General features: G+C 37.1%; 1 protein-coding gene across 15 annotated transcripts in view; it reads right to left on the reverse strand.

The window, feature by feature from the left end:
* PTPN13 (protein tyrosine phosphatase non-receptor type 13) overlaps positions 1-14,851 on the reverse strand; it is a 233,184-nt gene that overhangs the window by 100,918 nt on the left and 117,415 nt on the right. For 14 of the 15 annotated variants that reach the window (XR_009540261.1, XM_060147860.1, XM_060147865.1 and 11 more), the window contains 2 exons: positions 4,008-4,103; positions 3,524-3,617 (listed from right to left, as the gene is read on the reverse strand). Coding sequence is in view for 14 of the 15 variants with exons in the window: in XM_060147860.1 (XP_060003843.1) it covers positions 3,524-3,617; positions 4,008-4,103 (190 nt within the window). In the remaining variant the exon portion in view is untranslated. The remainder of the gene's footprint in view (positions 1-3,523; positions 3,618-4,007; positions 4,104-14,851) is intronic. The other variant, XM_060147867.1, reaches the window with a different exon arrangement.

Consider the following 14,851-nt stretch of genomic DNA (forward strand, 5'->3'; position numbering starts at 1 on the left):
ACATGATTTTATGGCTCACTCTCACTTAATGGGGTCAAGGAAAATGGTAAGAATTTGAATCTTTACATTTTAACTCACACCTGTCATTTTCATCAAATATATTAGCCTTCTTGTTCAAATTATTTTATACCTACTAACAGGTAGCAAAAAATGACTGATCATCACTTTATCTGGCCCAACACAATATCTGGTAGAAATTCCTCTAAAGATTGAAATATTTGAGAGGCAAAAAACAAACAAACTAAACAGACAAAACAAACGAACAGGGACTTCCCTGGTGGCGCAGTGGTTAAGAATTCCCCTGCCAATGCAGGGGACACAGGTTCGAGCTCTGGTCTGGGAAGATCCCACATGCCTCAGAACTAGGCCCATGCACCACAACTACTGAGCCTGTGCTCTAGAGCCTGTGCTCCACAACAAGAGAAGCCACTGCAATGAGAAGCCCATGCACCACAAGGAAGAGTGGTGCTCCCTTCCACCGCTCACTGCAACTAGAGAAAGCCCGCGTGCAGCAATGAAGACCCAATGAAGGAAGGAAGGAAGGGAGGGAAGGAGGGAACGAGGGAGGAAGGAAGGAAGGAAGGAAGGAAGGAAGGAAAGAAAGAAAGAAAAAGAAAAACGAACAAAAAACTCAGAAAACCTAGATGATTTAGGAATGAATAAATAGGTTCTTTTGAGACAGAAAAAATGGTTACATCATTAAGCAGACAGGCACAGAAGCAGTGGGAATTGCACTATGTAAAAATTGTACTTCAAAAGTTAACACAGAAAAAAAACTTAGAGTTGCTCTTTGGAAAACAGCTTTGAATATCTTTTTTGGTCACTGAAAGACACTTTTGATAGCTCAAAATCCAAAAATTACTCATTCTTCTGGATCTGACTCATAATTTCCTGTTAATCTCCCCCCACCCACTATGATACAAATCAATAGCACTGTCTCGATCTGTTTTTCCATTTCATTCTAGCTAAAGAAATGGAAATTTTATAAAGAAGCAGGCAACATGTCTAAATACAGAACTATTTATAGATCTCACAAATATGTGACCTAAAGAACAAACAGAACCTCCCGATTAAGTACCAGCATGTTAAGGATATTATCAGAAGCCTTTGTACACATACAGAAAACTCTGCACTTGAATAAGGAATCTGGACACTACTTTAATGTGTTTTTCCTTACGCAGAAAGAAGAGATGGGGTACTCTAAAAGAACTAGAGTTTAGCACCTTACATTAAATGTAATAAATACACAGACCTGACAATCTACTTCTCCTTGAAATATTTTTTTTCACCTATAACTTTATCTAATACAGATGTTAAGAACACTATGTTGTGTTTTTTACCCTCTTAAAGTGTGAAATAAAAGGTAGCTTATCACTAAATTACGATTTGATGAGCTAAGGCCTCAATGTTAATGTTTCCTAAAATTAAACCGGAAACAGTCAAAACTAAGATTCTTTTATAATGCTGACGCTTTTAGGTACCTTATCAAGAAAACTGAAATAAGACTCACAAAATGGTTCAATTTTGTTTGGAGGAATATGTATTTTAAATAACTAGCAAACTGACTATAAAATCAATCAATCAGATTGGGAGTTTGGGATTGACATGCACTCACTGCTATATTTAAAATGGATAACCAACAAGGACCTACTGTAAAGAAAAAAACAAAAAAAAATCAATCGATCAACACATAATCCCAACAATTCTTCCAGTTGTTATCTTTACTCCTATTTCTGATTAAGTTAAAAGGGCATCATGTTAACTATTTATAAGTTTTCTCCAAATTACATATATAGAGAAGAGTGACTTCCTCAATTCAACACAGAGCTTAGTGCAATTCAACATTTGCTTCATATGGCTGGTCATCCCAAAACAGTTTTGCTTCTTTAACAAAATTATGTAATATCAAGCATAGATCTGTCTTTGTCTCTTACCTCTTTGGTCAAAATTACCAAAATAGTAATCACAAATACTATTACCACAATGGGGTCATAAAAATAGAAAATGCTATTAAAGATCATACCACTTTAGGTAAATGAATACTTATTAGAGCTTTCTAATACTTATTTTTATAAGTATTTATAAGTATTTTTATAAATACTTATAAATACTTTTATAAGTATTTATAAGTATTTTTCTAATACTTATTAGAGCTTTAGGTAAATGAATACTTATTAGAGCTTTCCTCAAAGAAAGTATCATAGACTATTTTTTTTTAAGATTTTTTTTTTGATGTGGACCATTTTTAAAGTCTTTATTGAATTTGTTACAATGTTGCTTCTATTTTATGTTTATGTTTATGTTATGGAGGTTTTCTGGCCTCCAGGCATGTGGGATCTTAGCTCCCCAACCAGGGATTGAACCTGTACCCCCTGTGTTGGAAGGTGAAGTCTTAACCATTGGACTGCCAGGGAAGTCCCTCAGACTATTTTAAAAGGAACAAGAGGGAAGAGAAAAACACACAAGTTTCATAAAAACTGGAATATTAAGGAATAATTTTAGTGCAATGTAATTACTTGGAGTCTAAACCCTGGATAAATTGTCTGCTTTAATCACATGGCTAGGGTTACCTGGTCTATTAATAGTTTACAGGTATGAAACAGTGTCTGCCAGAATTAATCAACTAAGGGGCAAGTTTCTGTTAATTTTCAAATGATTCTTTTGTGTATAATGGCACTTGAACTAAATGAACTGATATCAAATTTAAGAGGATTCCTGTCGTTTGGGAGTAAATTTGGAAGCAACCTCTTGTTCTCTAATATCACATTATGAATTTCAAATTAATTCTTAACATTAATAACATGTTTCTGTTCACGTAAGGAAGCTGTACACACCTGCAAAAGATACACATTAATATATTCACTACTGATTTGACACTTTTCAGTTCAAACAAAGTAAATCAATCCATGCCTATAATACCACCATTCTAACCCTAGCACAAGAATAATACACACCTTATAAGAAACCTGAGTATTTCAGTATGAAAATGAACTCTAAACAGCCCGAAGTGGGCTTTAAAAAATACAAGATGACCTCTTTTAAGCCAGGAAAGATGTAGTGAAAAATTAACTTTTTACATAATAGGTTATTCAGTAGTAACCTATTAATTATTCATTCAACAAATAATACTCACTGAAAGCCTGCTTGTTGAGCCCATTCAACCTCGAAAGAAGTATTATTCTCTTAGAAATCAAAGTTTACTATCTTCTCACAGATGTTTAATGCCGTGCCTTCAGAACTTCCTTACTGTTAATAAGTTATTTTATATTCATGTTAATTTAAAAATCAAGCACAAACTATAAATAATCAGGGCCAATTCTAAAAGATTCCAATAACTCAAACTACTGTAACATCTTTTACATAATTGAATGAATTTGCAAGAACTTAAAGAGGAGGAAAAGGAAAAGGAAAATGGAGAAAACAGAGGAAAAAGAATAATTTTTAAAAATTCTCCTTGATTCTAACAAAGAAAAAAAAAACACCAGCAACAGGAAATATATTATCATTTTTTCATATTACATACCTTGGTCTCTGTGACTGGCCTTGACTTGGGGTTTCATCTACCCCTGGGAGACCACTGTTGGACTCAAATCTCTTTGACACTTCACTTTTTCTCACTAATTGTGAATGAAACAAAAATAGTACAAGTGAGAAAAATATCAAGTAATCTTATTTAAAACTCAAGCATTCAGCAGACACATAAGATAATTTTTACAAATCATATTCATGTAATCAAATTAGTGACATAATGTCAATAAACTCTTTAAAGGTAAGTCATGTTATTTTGAAAACAATTATTTTCTCTACTATGAAAATGACTACACTGCTATTTGATGAAACTGCTATTAAGTTCCTATAATACTGTTAAAATGAGTAACTGGAAGTTTTTTATAATTAAAAAATTTTACATAGAATTATTCTTTTGACACCTTATATCTCAACACTACTGAAAGAGAAGAACAATCATGGTTTCTTAAGAACATTTTGCTTGTTCAGATCCCTCTCACCTTTTCTGAAGTCTGATTCAGAGGAAACAATAGATGGACTTTCACTGCAGGTACTAAAGATATCACTGTGGTAAGTTTTGTATCTTCGAATTGGTTCTGAAAGGATTAAAACATAAACATTAGAAAGGAAACTCATTAGCTGTTCCACACAAATCAAATAAGGCACTAAATTTATTCTTGTGAGACTAGAACATTTTTATACATTGCTTTAAATTTAATAATGGATAGGTGGTATTCAAAAATGTGACTACAGTTTTGAGGCAGTTTGGCATACGGGTTAAGAGCCTGGACTCTGAAGCTAGATTTGCTAGGGTCCAGTACTTACCAGGTGCATGACTTTAGGAAGGTATTTAACCTTCCTGTGACTCTTCTTCAACTGAAAAGAGGGTATAATAGTGTGTGCACCTCATAGGGTTGTTGTGAGCATTAAATGAATTAATATATGCAGAGCTCTTAGAATACAGTGTATGCTACAGAAACATCATTCTTTGCACTAGGTGCTATGAGGATGGAAAATCCAAAGACACAGTCCCAAGTTCAAATAATTTAAAAAGCGGAAGTACAAAATACTTAAGACGGGACATGTGGGGATGGGGTGGGGGGCGGGGGGAGCTGTGTAGGGATGTACGGTGTGTGCTCTGTATCAGGGGGGCAGAATTCCACTAAAATCTAAATTCTACCTTCTAAATGTTTCTGACTCACCCCTCTTCTTTGTACTCATGATCACTATCATAGATGACTATTCAGCTCAAGCCTGGACTACTTCACGTGTCCTAGATTCCCCTCTCTGCAGTCTTGCTTTCTTGCTTGTCTCGTATTATAATGCACATTACAAAGAGTGAACTTTCCAGAAATGAAAATCTGAGCATAATACTGTATTTCTTAAACTTCTTCAAACTAGAGTTTTCAAGATACAGTTTAGTATCTCCTTAGCTTAGTATTCAAAGCCTTTCCATAAGGTGGTCCCTGACTACACTTATAGCAGTAGCTCTTCATATTCTGAAGTCATAGGTTCTTACTTGCTAGAATCAGATGAAAAGCACAGACCTCTCTTCTCTGCCTGCCCGCCCAAAGCACACTGAAATACACAAACATTGAAAAAGAACTTTAAAAACTCAATCCAGGTAGAACCCTTGTTCCAGGGCATCATCACCATCCACTTCTCCAAATTTTGCACTTGTGTTACTGAACTTACAGATAACCAAAAGCATATAAACTTTTAGATTCTCTCCTGAAAGATACTTTCCCTGCTAGAAATGCCTTTCCTCCCCTTTTCTTTTGAATACTTTTTCTTTTTCCTTTAAGAGAAGCCTTAAAGGAAAAAAATCTTTCATGTCCACAAAAGCTTTCATGACCAACTCAAGGCTGAGTTAGATATTGCTTCTTGTACTTTCATATTGCCTTATGCTTAAAAAATTGTGACTCTTCCACTGCCTAATATTGATAGTTCCTTCTCTACTTGTTTGTTTCCTCTACCAAAATTATAAACTCTGACAAAAAGGATTGTGCCTTTTTCAGATATACCTCTAGTATCTAGCAAGTGTCTGATGCATAGCAAGCACAAAATAAATATTTTCTGAGTAAATATGAATGAATGAATGAAAAGATGAATATATGTGATACACAAAGGTCACTGATGACCTTTAAGAGGACTATTTCCATTGCACAGACAGGTGAGAGACCAAATCAGACTAAATGATAGTAAACTGAGAAAAGGAGTAACACTATTCTTTCAAGAAGTTTGAGGGTTTGAGAAAGAAAAAAGATTTAAAAAAATAAACTAAATGAGACTAGATGAGTTATTAGGGTCTTTCTGGAAGAGTGAAATGTCTGAGGATGTTTTTAGGCAGTGGATAATAAATCTGTAGATTGGAGGAGATTGCAAATGATAGTGGGGAAAACTGATGGAAAAATGTGAAGGAACCAGGAGGAGGAGATGGGAAAAAACCAACATACATGGGATGGTTAATTTAGCAGGGAGGAAGAACCTTTCCTTCTTAAGAGAAAGAAATAATGAACAAAGGAAAGAGTGAAAATACAGAGGGAATCCCAAGATACTCATCAGAAATTTGCCATACTCCTGGTAATAAAAGTAAATCACGGGCCTCCCTGGTGGCGCAGTGGTTGAGAGTCCGCCTGCCGATGCAGGGGACATGGGTTCGTGCCCCGGTTTGGGAGGATCCCACATGCCACGGAGCGGCTGGGCCCGTGAGCCATGGCTGCTGAGCCTGCGCGTCCAGAGCCTGTGCTCCACAACGGGAGAGGCCACAACAGTGAGAGGCCCGCGTACCGCAAAAAAAAAAAAAAAAAAGTAAATCACTTCCTGAGAAGAGTAAAGAAATTCTGCTGTGAAGAAAGTGTTGAGTCAGGAAAAAAAAAAAAAAAAAAACCATGAAAGCTTTTATGTTACAGTGAGAGTTTAGATTAGGCTAGAATGCATGAATTTTATTGGAACCAATCAGAATGGTTTTGTGGCTTTTTCTAGGCACTAGAGAAAGCAGACCATGGGAAATACCTAGAACTGAGGAGTGATATGGGATTCATGGTAGCAGATAATCAAGGTATGTGAGGGTTTCTTTTTTACTAGTTTGCAAACTTGAGGACGGGTACTTCACAAAATGAATTATTCCCTTGTGCTAGGAGGTGTTTAACAGAGATTGTTAAAAGAAAAAGAAATGAATAAATGAATGAAATAGTTAAATGGCACCACAGAAACCAGGCTGGAAACCAGGATGGAAATGATGGGCTGGAAAAATTGGGAGCTCATGCTGAGGCAAAGGATAGGAGTAATGCTGGGAAGAGTTGAAGGATAAATGACTGGCCATGGACTTGATGGAGAGGAAGTTGTGTATTGTTCTTATAACAATGTTTACCAGGAGAAGCATGCACAGTATAGAAGACTCCTACTTTGTCCAGTTTTGTATACAGTGAACATAAGTATCAAATAATACTATAATTAATAAAAAGAGTTTTGGAATTGAAAATCCAAGTATGTACCAAAACTTTAAAAAAAATGATTCCATTCTACCACAGGGAAGTCTCATGGTAAAATAAGTGATTTAAAAAAAAATTCCTTTCTGGGACTTCCCTGGTGCCGCAGCCTGCCAATGCAGGGGACACGGGTTTGAGCCCTGGTCCGGGAAGATCCCACATGCCACGGAGCAACTAAGCCTGTGCGCCACAACTACTGAGCCTGCTCTCTACAGCCCGTGAGCCACGACTACTGATCTCACACGCCACAACTACTGAGGCCTGCGCACCACAACTACTGAGCCCATGTGCCTAGAGCCTGTGCTTTGCAACAAGAGAAGCCACCGCAATGAGAAGCCTGTGCACTGCAGTGAAGAGTAGCCCCCGCTCGCTGCAACTAGAGAAAAGCTCAAGTGCAGCAACAAAGACCCGACGTAGCCAAAAAAAAAAAAAAAAGTGGGCTTCCCTGGTGGCACAGTAGTTAAGAACCCGCCTGCCAATGCAGGGCATACAGGTTCGAGCCCTGGTCTGGGAAGACCCCACATGCCACAGAGCAACTAAGCCCGTGAGCCACAACTACTGAGCCTGCATTCTAAAGCCCGCGAGCCACAACTACTGAAGCCCACATGCATAGAGCCCATGCTCCACAACAAGAGAAGCCACCGCAATGAGAAGCCTGTGCACTGAAACGAAGAGTGGCCCCCGCTCGCCATGACTAAAGAAAAGCCTATGCACAGCAACAAAGACCCAACGCAGCCAAAAGTAAAAGTAAAAAATAAAATAAAAATGCATAAAAAAATTCCTCTGTTTTAAGATGAACGTGATTTGAAAGGATTGTAGAAGATGTCAAACAACAGTTTTATCTAATTTATTTATTAGTTTTATCTAATTTAAATGTAATGAACATAGTTAAATGGTTATGTAAGAAGAACTGCTATCTTCAAGGGGCACCAAAGAACTTTTTGTTTTATTGTACAGAACCTCCACGTTAAAATTTTGAGGAATCTTCCCAAGGTAACTTGACCAAATGACAAACCTGGCATTGTAACCTACAGGACAGTAAAACCAACAAGGCCAAGGGAAAGACCCAAATGTATGGAGGCAATATGGTTTTACCTCACAATGAAAAGTAGGAAGTTGCAACAAACCTATTCAGTGGACAGAGGAAAGAACTTCAGTCACTTGGATGTTAAGCCTGCAATAACAATTTCACACCCCATATTAATTGAATTTACTGCTTTATAACTATTTCTGCGAAGTGGCTGTATAAGAGTAAATAAATTTTAATTTTAATTTCCATTCTCTGGTGGTGCTTTATAACTATTCTTACATTATTTCATAGCGTCCACGTTCCCTGTCTTTTGCTCACCTATGTTTTGTTTCCTATACTCTGACAACACTAGCAAACTTTTTTTAATCCTTGAGTTCCTCTGTAAGACAAATTAATGTAACTTTGACAAACTCTTCTTAAAAATATAACACCAGGACTTCCCTCGTGGCACAGTGGTTGAGAATCCACCTGCCAATGCAGGGGACGTGGGTTCGAGCCCTGGTCTGGGAAGATTCCACATGCCATGGAGCAACTAAGCCTGTGCGCCACAACTACTGAGCCTGCGCTCTAGAGCCTGCAAGCTACTACTGAGCCCACGTGCCACAACTACTGAAGTCCGCACGCCTAGAGCCCATGCTCCACAAGAAGAGAAACCACCCGCAATGAGAAGCCCGCGCACCACAATGAAGAGTAGCCCCCGCTCACCGCAACTAGAGAAAGCCTGTGTGCAGCAATGAAGACCCAACACAGCCTAAATAAACAAACAAATAAATAAATTTACACACACAAAAATATATATAACAATAAATCATCTTCCCGTGATGAACTACTGGTCTGTAAATGTTCTCAGTACCACACCCGGGGGGAGGGAGGACATTGCCTTATGATGCTTTACCGCTTCAGAGTAATAGGGCACAAACACTCTGGAAACACAAACTAGATGACTAGCTTAGCAGGACAATTAAGGGGCAGGAAGAACTTTTCCTTCCTAAGGCTGGGGTAGGGGTGGGGTGTTTATGTTAATTAAAGTGGTAGGAATCTTTTGTGAGCTTCTTGTATTCCGGAATGCATCTTTTAAAAAAAAAAACGCTGTTAACCATGTTCCTTTCACTTAATGGCATGGCAGATATAACCAGCGTCGAGTTCCCAGGCAATATTTACTACACAGTCATGGTTATAAAAAGGTTAGAATCAGATTAAGTTCTCAGCCAAAATTTACTACTCAGTTCTGCTTACAAGAAGGGTTAGCCCTTATAAGCTTTCCATTTCTGAATTAAATAATAAATGTAACAGTTTCAGGAATTACTATAAAATTACATGTCCTTTACCAAGAGAATCTGCATTGGTGTATAATAGAGGCATATTTTCCATGCTGACAGATAGAAACACTTCTTGGCTTTCTGATGACCTACACAAAAGGCACCCAGTAGACATTAACTAGATAGGTAGTAGCTTTCTTTCTCTGTTCTGGTCTGCAAAAGAAGGGTAATCCCTAATTTTCCACAAGGTGTCCTACCGTTATTGATGAGTTTTTTTGGAGGATCCAGACAACAGATATGTTTTCTATCTATATTTAAATGTATAATATTAGCACTTTAGATTTGGTTCAGATCCCACAAATGTGGTATTAACTGAGTGATTAAAAACACACACACAACTTTTTATTATGAAAACTTCTAAACAGACACAAAAACAGAGAGTACAAGTCCTCATATGTACCCATCTCCCCGCATCAACAAAACCTAGTGATTGTTATTTTAATTAGAAAGTGTCATTTTTTTTAAAACAAAGAGATGCTTTTAAGTATTTATAGAATATTACAAAGTTTCCTGAATGCCAAAATTTTTGAATCACGTGCAATGGACCTATTAAGAATGTTCAAATACACATTTTATAAAATACACATGTGGCTACTTTCATTGCAATGTTAAAACTGCAATAGCAAAATTTTAAGCTGTCACCATTACAACTGGAGAACTGAATTTATTTGCCTTTTGTGGGATAAAATTAGACTGAGTATCTAATTAGTTGGTTTGCAAATTTCTTTTCTCAGCTAGTAAATATTTAAATGAAACCTACATTGTGTAAATCAGTGTACTAGAGTTCATTTAGGATCATGAATATTCCTCATTTCGCTAGATGATTTTCTTCTCTTTGACTTCCTATATGTATTTAGTTTTCAGACATGGAAAATAAAGTTGTAGTTAACAATCTTAGCATAGAAATAATAATGAGTGCAAAAGAAAAAATGGGAGAATAAAATTAGCCTGAATACATGTTACCAAAAAAGCAGTACATCAAATTGAGTGTGTGAATATATGTATGTAAAACACACAAAACACATAGGAATACAGTCTCTCCAAAAAACATTTTGTAGAATAGTGGTGAGAGAATGAGAAGAATAGGGACTAGAGAATAATGGCTTAAAGAATTAACATCTGGATAGAAGTCTAGTTATAGAGATTCTGTAATCATACATACTCTGACAATTAAAGATATATTTTAATTTCTAGTATTACTTTACTATAATTAAGAGTGTACTATTTTTTTGGTCAGATTACAAGGTATAAAAATCTGACAGGACTTCCCTGGTGGCACAGTAGTTAAGAATCTGCCTGCTAATGCAGGGGACACGGGTTTGAGCTCTGATCCGGGAAGATCCCACATGTCGTGAAGCAACTAAGCCCGTGCACCCGTGCACCACAACTACTGAGCCTGTGCTCTAGAGCCTGCGAGCCACAACTACTGAGCCCCCGCATCACAACTACTGAGGCTCGCGCACCTAGAGCCCGTGCTCTGCAACAAGAGAAGCCACCTCAATGAGAAGCCCGTGCACTGCAATGAAGAGTAGCCACTGCTCACCACAGCTAGAGAAAGCCCAGGCGCAGCAATGAAGACCCAATGCAGCCGAAAAAAGAGAAAAAAAAACACAACTGACAAATATTTTATTATTCTTTAACTGTAAGCTGATCCTCTAAACTGCAGCTCTAACATGGTATTGACTCCACATTTATATAGCAACATTAAAAGGCAGCTTTTCAATAGGCTAGTGTTTTGTCATAAATTCTTGACAACTGAGAGTCATAATTTCCACCAACACTTAACACACTTAACACTTTAAACATATGAAGCTGTGGCATGTGGTCATGAACACTATACTTTTAATGGTTAGGGAATTATGAAGACTTGCATGATATTCTGAGCTTATATAGAGCTATTTTAGATGAAAAGTTCACATCTACAATCTTCACATTAAAATGTATCTAAGCTAGTGCAAACTGTAATCTAAAAACACGTTTTACAAGTGACACATATTCAAGCTCAGACACGTAACATGAAGGAACTGAGACTCAGGCAATTGCAACATCAGGAATTAAATAACCACTTTTAGCTTGGCATTTCTTTACCTTTAATACATGACCCAAATTACAGATAAACGTTTCAAAGAGAAATGCACTAAAATGACGGGTTTTATAGTTCAGAACTATAAAAAAATATTTAAAACCCTGCATTTTATAGCTATAGGTCCTAACAAATAAAATATTTCAACCTTCAAATAAAGCAGAGAAACAAAAGTAATAACATTATGTATTCATGTATGAAGTGTTTTCCTCTATGCTTTCTTTTGAGGGGATTAATTTCTGGAGATTAGAGATGGTACCTTGTTTATGATCACTAGAGTCCACTGTATTCTATATTACACCATGCTGCACGATACATGAATAGAATATATTCTAAAATCCTTTGAGAGCTAGACGTGATCAATAGAATTTTTAACCAAGAGAAACAGAAAACATGCAAGTATGAATATATATAAATGAGGAAAGGTATATGGAGAAATACTCTGTGAAATATAAATTACTTTATAGATGTAAAATTTGTGCAGAGTAGGAATGCAACAAGAGTGAACAGTTCCTCTATGATGGTCTTGTGTAATGCAGTAGCCATAAATCTGGGCCAGCTGTACCACTCTTCTAGCATCCTCCAGGATCCTTTGTTGTTATGACTTCAACTGTCCCTTCTAAAGCTTCCAAACAGTACAGAGTTCTAAAGGAAAGTGATTGCATTTGCTGTTGGTTGGTCAGGCTGTGACTGACAAGCATGTGATTTTCTCTTAGAGTTGGACAAAACAGAGGAGAAGGAGGTGGGATTTCTCCTCACGATATAGCATAATTCATCAGAGAATATTGTTGTATTCCATATCTGAAATAGCACCACTGAATATACTAAACATTTAATATTAATAGCCATGTTGCAATATTCAGTTTAGATTAACAAACACTTACTATCTATTATATGCCAGGCATAGTCGTAGATACTAAGGATGTAGCCATGAATTAGATCAGGGCAAATTTCTGGTGTCTACGAGAGGAGAAAAAAGCTCTTCAAAACAAATAATTTCAATGAAAAATATAGGCTAGCATCTGGAAGTGGGAAGATGAGAGAAAGCTTCCTGATCTACGCAATGCCTGAAAGCTTAGACAGTCTTTAAGGCAGAAAGCTGCATGAATAAAAGCATGAAAATATAAAATAGCCTGTATGGAGGGAGGGAAGTTGGTGAGGGAGGGCAAGAGGAGTGGGAGGGGAGGAGAGAGAGAGAGCGCGCGAATACACGTGGTGTTGGAATGACTTGTGAGATGGGAAATGCTAAAGGGTGAGACTGGAGAGACACAATAATGGAAAGCCTTAAATACCATAATCTAAGAAGCCTGAATTTTATCCTGCTCAGCTGATAAAAAGTTATTAAATGGCTGAAGGCAGAGAAGAAATGTATTCAAATTTGCATGGCAGGTAAACAGAGGACAAACTATAGCTGACAGATCAATTTAGAAAGCTAGTTCTATAGTCCATGGGCAACAAAGGAATTGAGAGACTGGAATGAAATGAAGAAATATTTTGGAGGCTAAAACTGTTGGGTCTTAAACCTTGTGATGATACTCATTACTAGTAAGATCCATTTAAAATCTTTCTTAAAACATATCGATCCATGCTTTTCAGAAGGTTTCTATATCAAAGCCAAACTGGGTCTATGTTAACTATGTATGAGTTAGATTTAAATTAGGTCCCTAATTTCTGATAAAGTACCCTCTGATTTCTGTGGACTCCAAAACCAGTATTATATTACTATGATTATAGACACTGGAAAGCTCGTTTTGGTTTCACTTGTAACTTTCCTTAGCATTTAAAAATGCAACTTCATTTTTTTTCACTTGGATAAATCAAAGAAGGGAAGTAAATGTCTATGCTCAGTTGTTTTTAAGCTAAAGAATGACTTACTGCATACTTCTTCTCAAATGCTTTTCAAACCAATCTTTGGTTATTTTTTTACTGGACTAACTGTGTGAGAATGGTTTGAAGCTGCACTCAATGGCTAGGTAATTTTAAATAAAATATTGTTCCTTAGTTGCACTAGCTACAATGCAAGTGCTCAACAGTCACATGTGGCTTGTAACTACAGAGCTGGACTTTGTAGATATAGGACATTTCCTCCATTGAAGTTCCATTGGACAATGCTGGTCTAAAACATAAATCTCTTTAAATTTCAGCCCTGGAAGCATAGTAGGCACTTGATTCTTTCTGGTTAAGATGTTGAATCCATCTATAATAGTGTGCTCTTCAGAGCTACAAAATATTTTATATCTTAGTAGTATAATAATAAAGTCATTAATACTTAAGTACATGTGATACTTGACCAACATCACATAAAATCCCTGCTTATTCATATTTACTTCTGTGGAAACTGATTATTTAAATTATTTAAGTTCATGGAGTAATCCAAATAATGACTCAATCTTTTTTTTTTCTTTTTTGTGGGGGGGTTGCTATTCTAAGGGAAATAAGGAAAAAATAAAAACTGAGTAGTTCATCTATACCAATTTTGGCTCTTAGAAAAGAAAGATAAGTTTTGAAAATATTTCTCTCTCTCCTTAAAATGTCACTAGTAGCATTCCCTGTGATGAACTGTAACATTTATGATTCCATCCTCCTACTCTTCAGAAATGTAACTATAAAAGTATATGCGGGCTTCCCTGGTGGTACAGTGGCTGAGAATCTGCCTGCCAATGCAGGCGACACAGGTTTGAGCCCTGGTCTGGGAAGATCCCACATACTGCGGAGCAACTAAGCCTGTGCGCCACAACTACTGAGCCTGCGTGTCTGGAGCCTGTGGTCCGCAACAAGAGAGGCCCTCGCTCAGTGAGTGGCCCCCGCTTGCCGCAACTAGAGAAAGCCCTCGCACAGAAACGAAGACCCAACACAGCCAAAAAAAAAAAAAAAAGTATATGCACTTTCAAGTTCAATGGAATGAATGTGAATGGAAATGAAACATTAAGGTGCCTTAATAATGAGAACAAGCTCACATATTTGAGTGTTTACATACTCTAGCTGTACAACAGAGTTTAAGCTGTATTCACACAACAGTCACAGAACAGCAAAAACTAGGCTAGACCAGAGGCCACAGCACTGAAAGAAAGGAAACGATACTTAATTTAGACATAAAGTAGATTGACTGTTGGAAGCAAAATTCTATTCATAGTCCCCACCCAGGGTGTGGAGTGCTGTTCATACTATACTCACAGTACTGGTTCCAACTCAATCTCTCATAATCAGGAATGTGCTGCCAACCCACAGAGCAATGGATAGGGAGTGTGTGGTGATTACACCACAAATGACACGACAACAGATACTCTTATTAGAAAACAGACAATTTCTCAGATCTTGAGATGGAGTAGAGATAGGTGGAAAAGAAAATACTGTGAACAGGGAAGAAGGGAAAAGAGTATAACAGTACAGTCCTATGCTGAGGTGAAAAGCGTGAAATGAA

This window comes from Lagenorhynchus albirostris, chromosome 4 (genome assembly GCF_949774975.1).
Source record: "Lagenorhynchus albirostris chromosome 4, mLagAlb1.1, whole genome shotgun sequence".
Lineage (NCBI taxonomy): Eukaryota > Metazoa > Chordata > Mammalia > Artiodactyla > Delphinidae > Lagenorhynchus > Lagenorhynchus albirostris.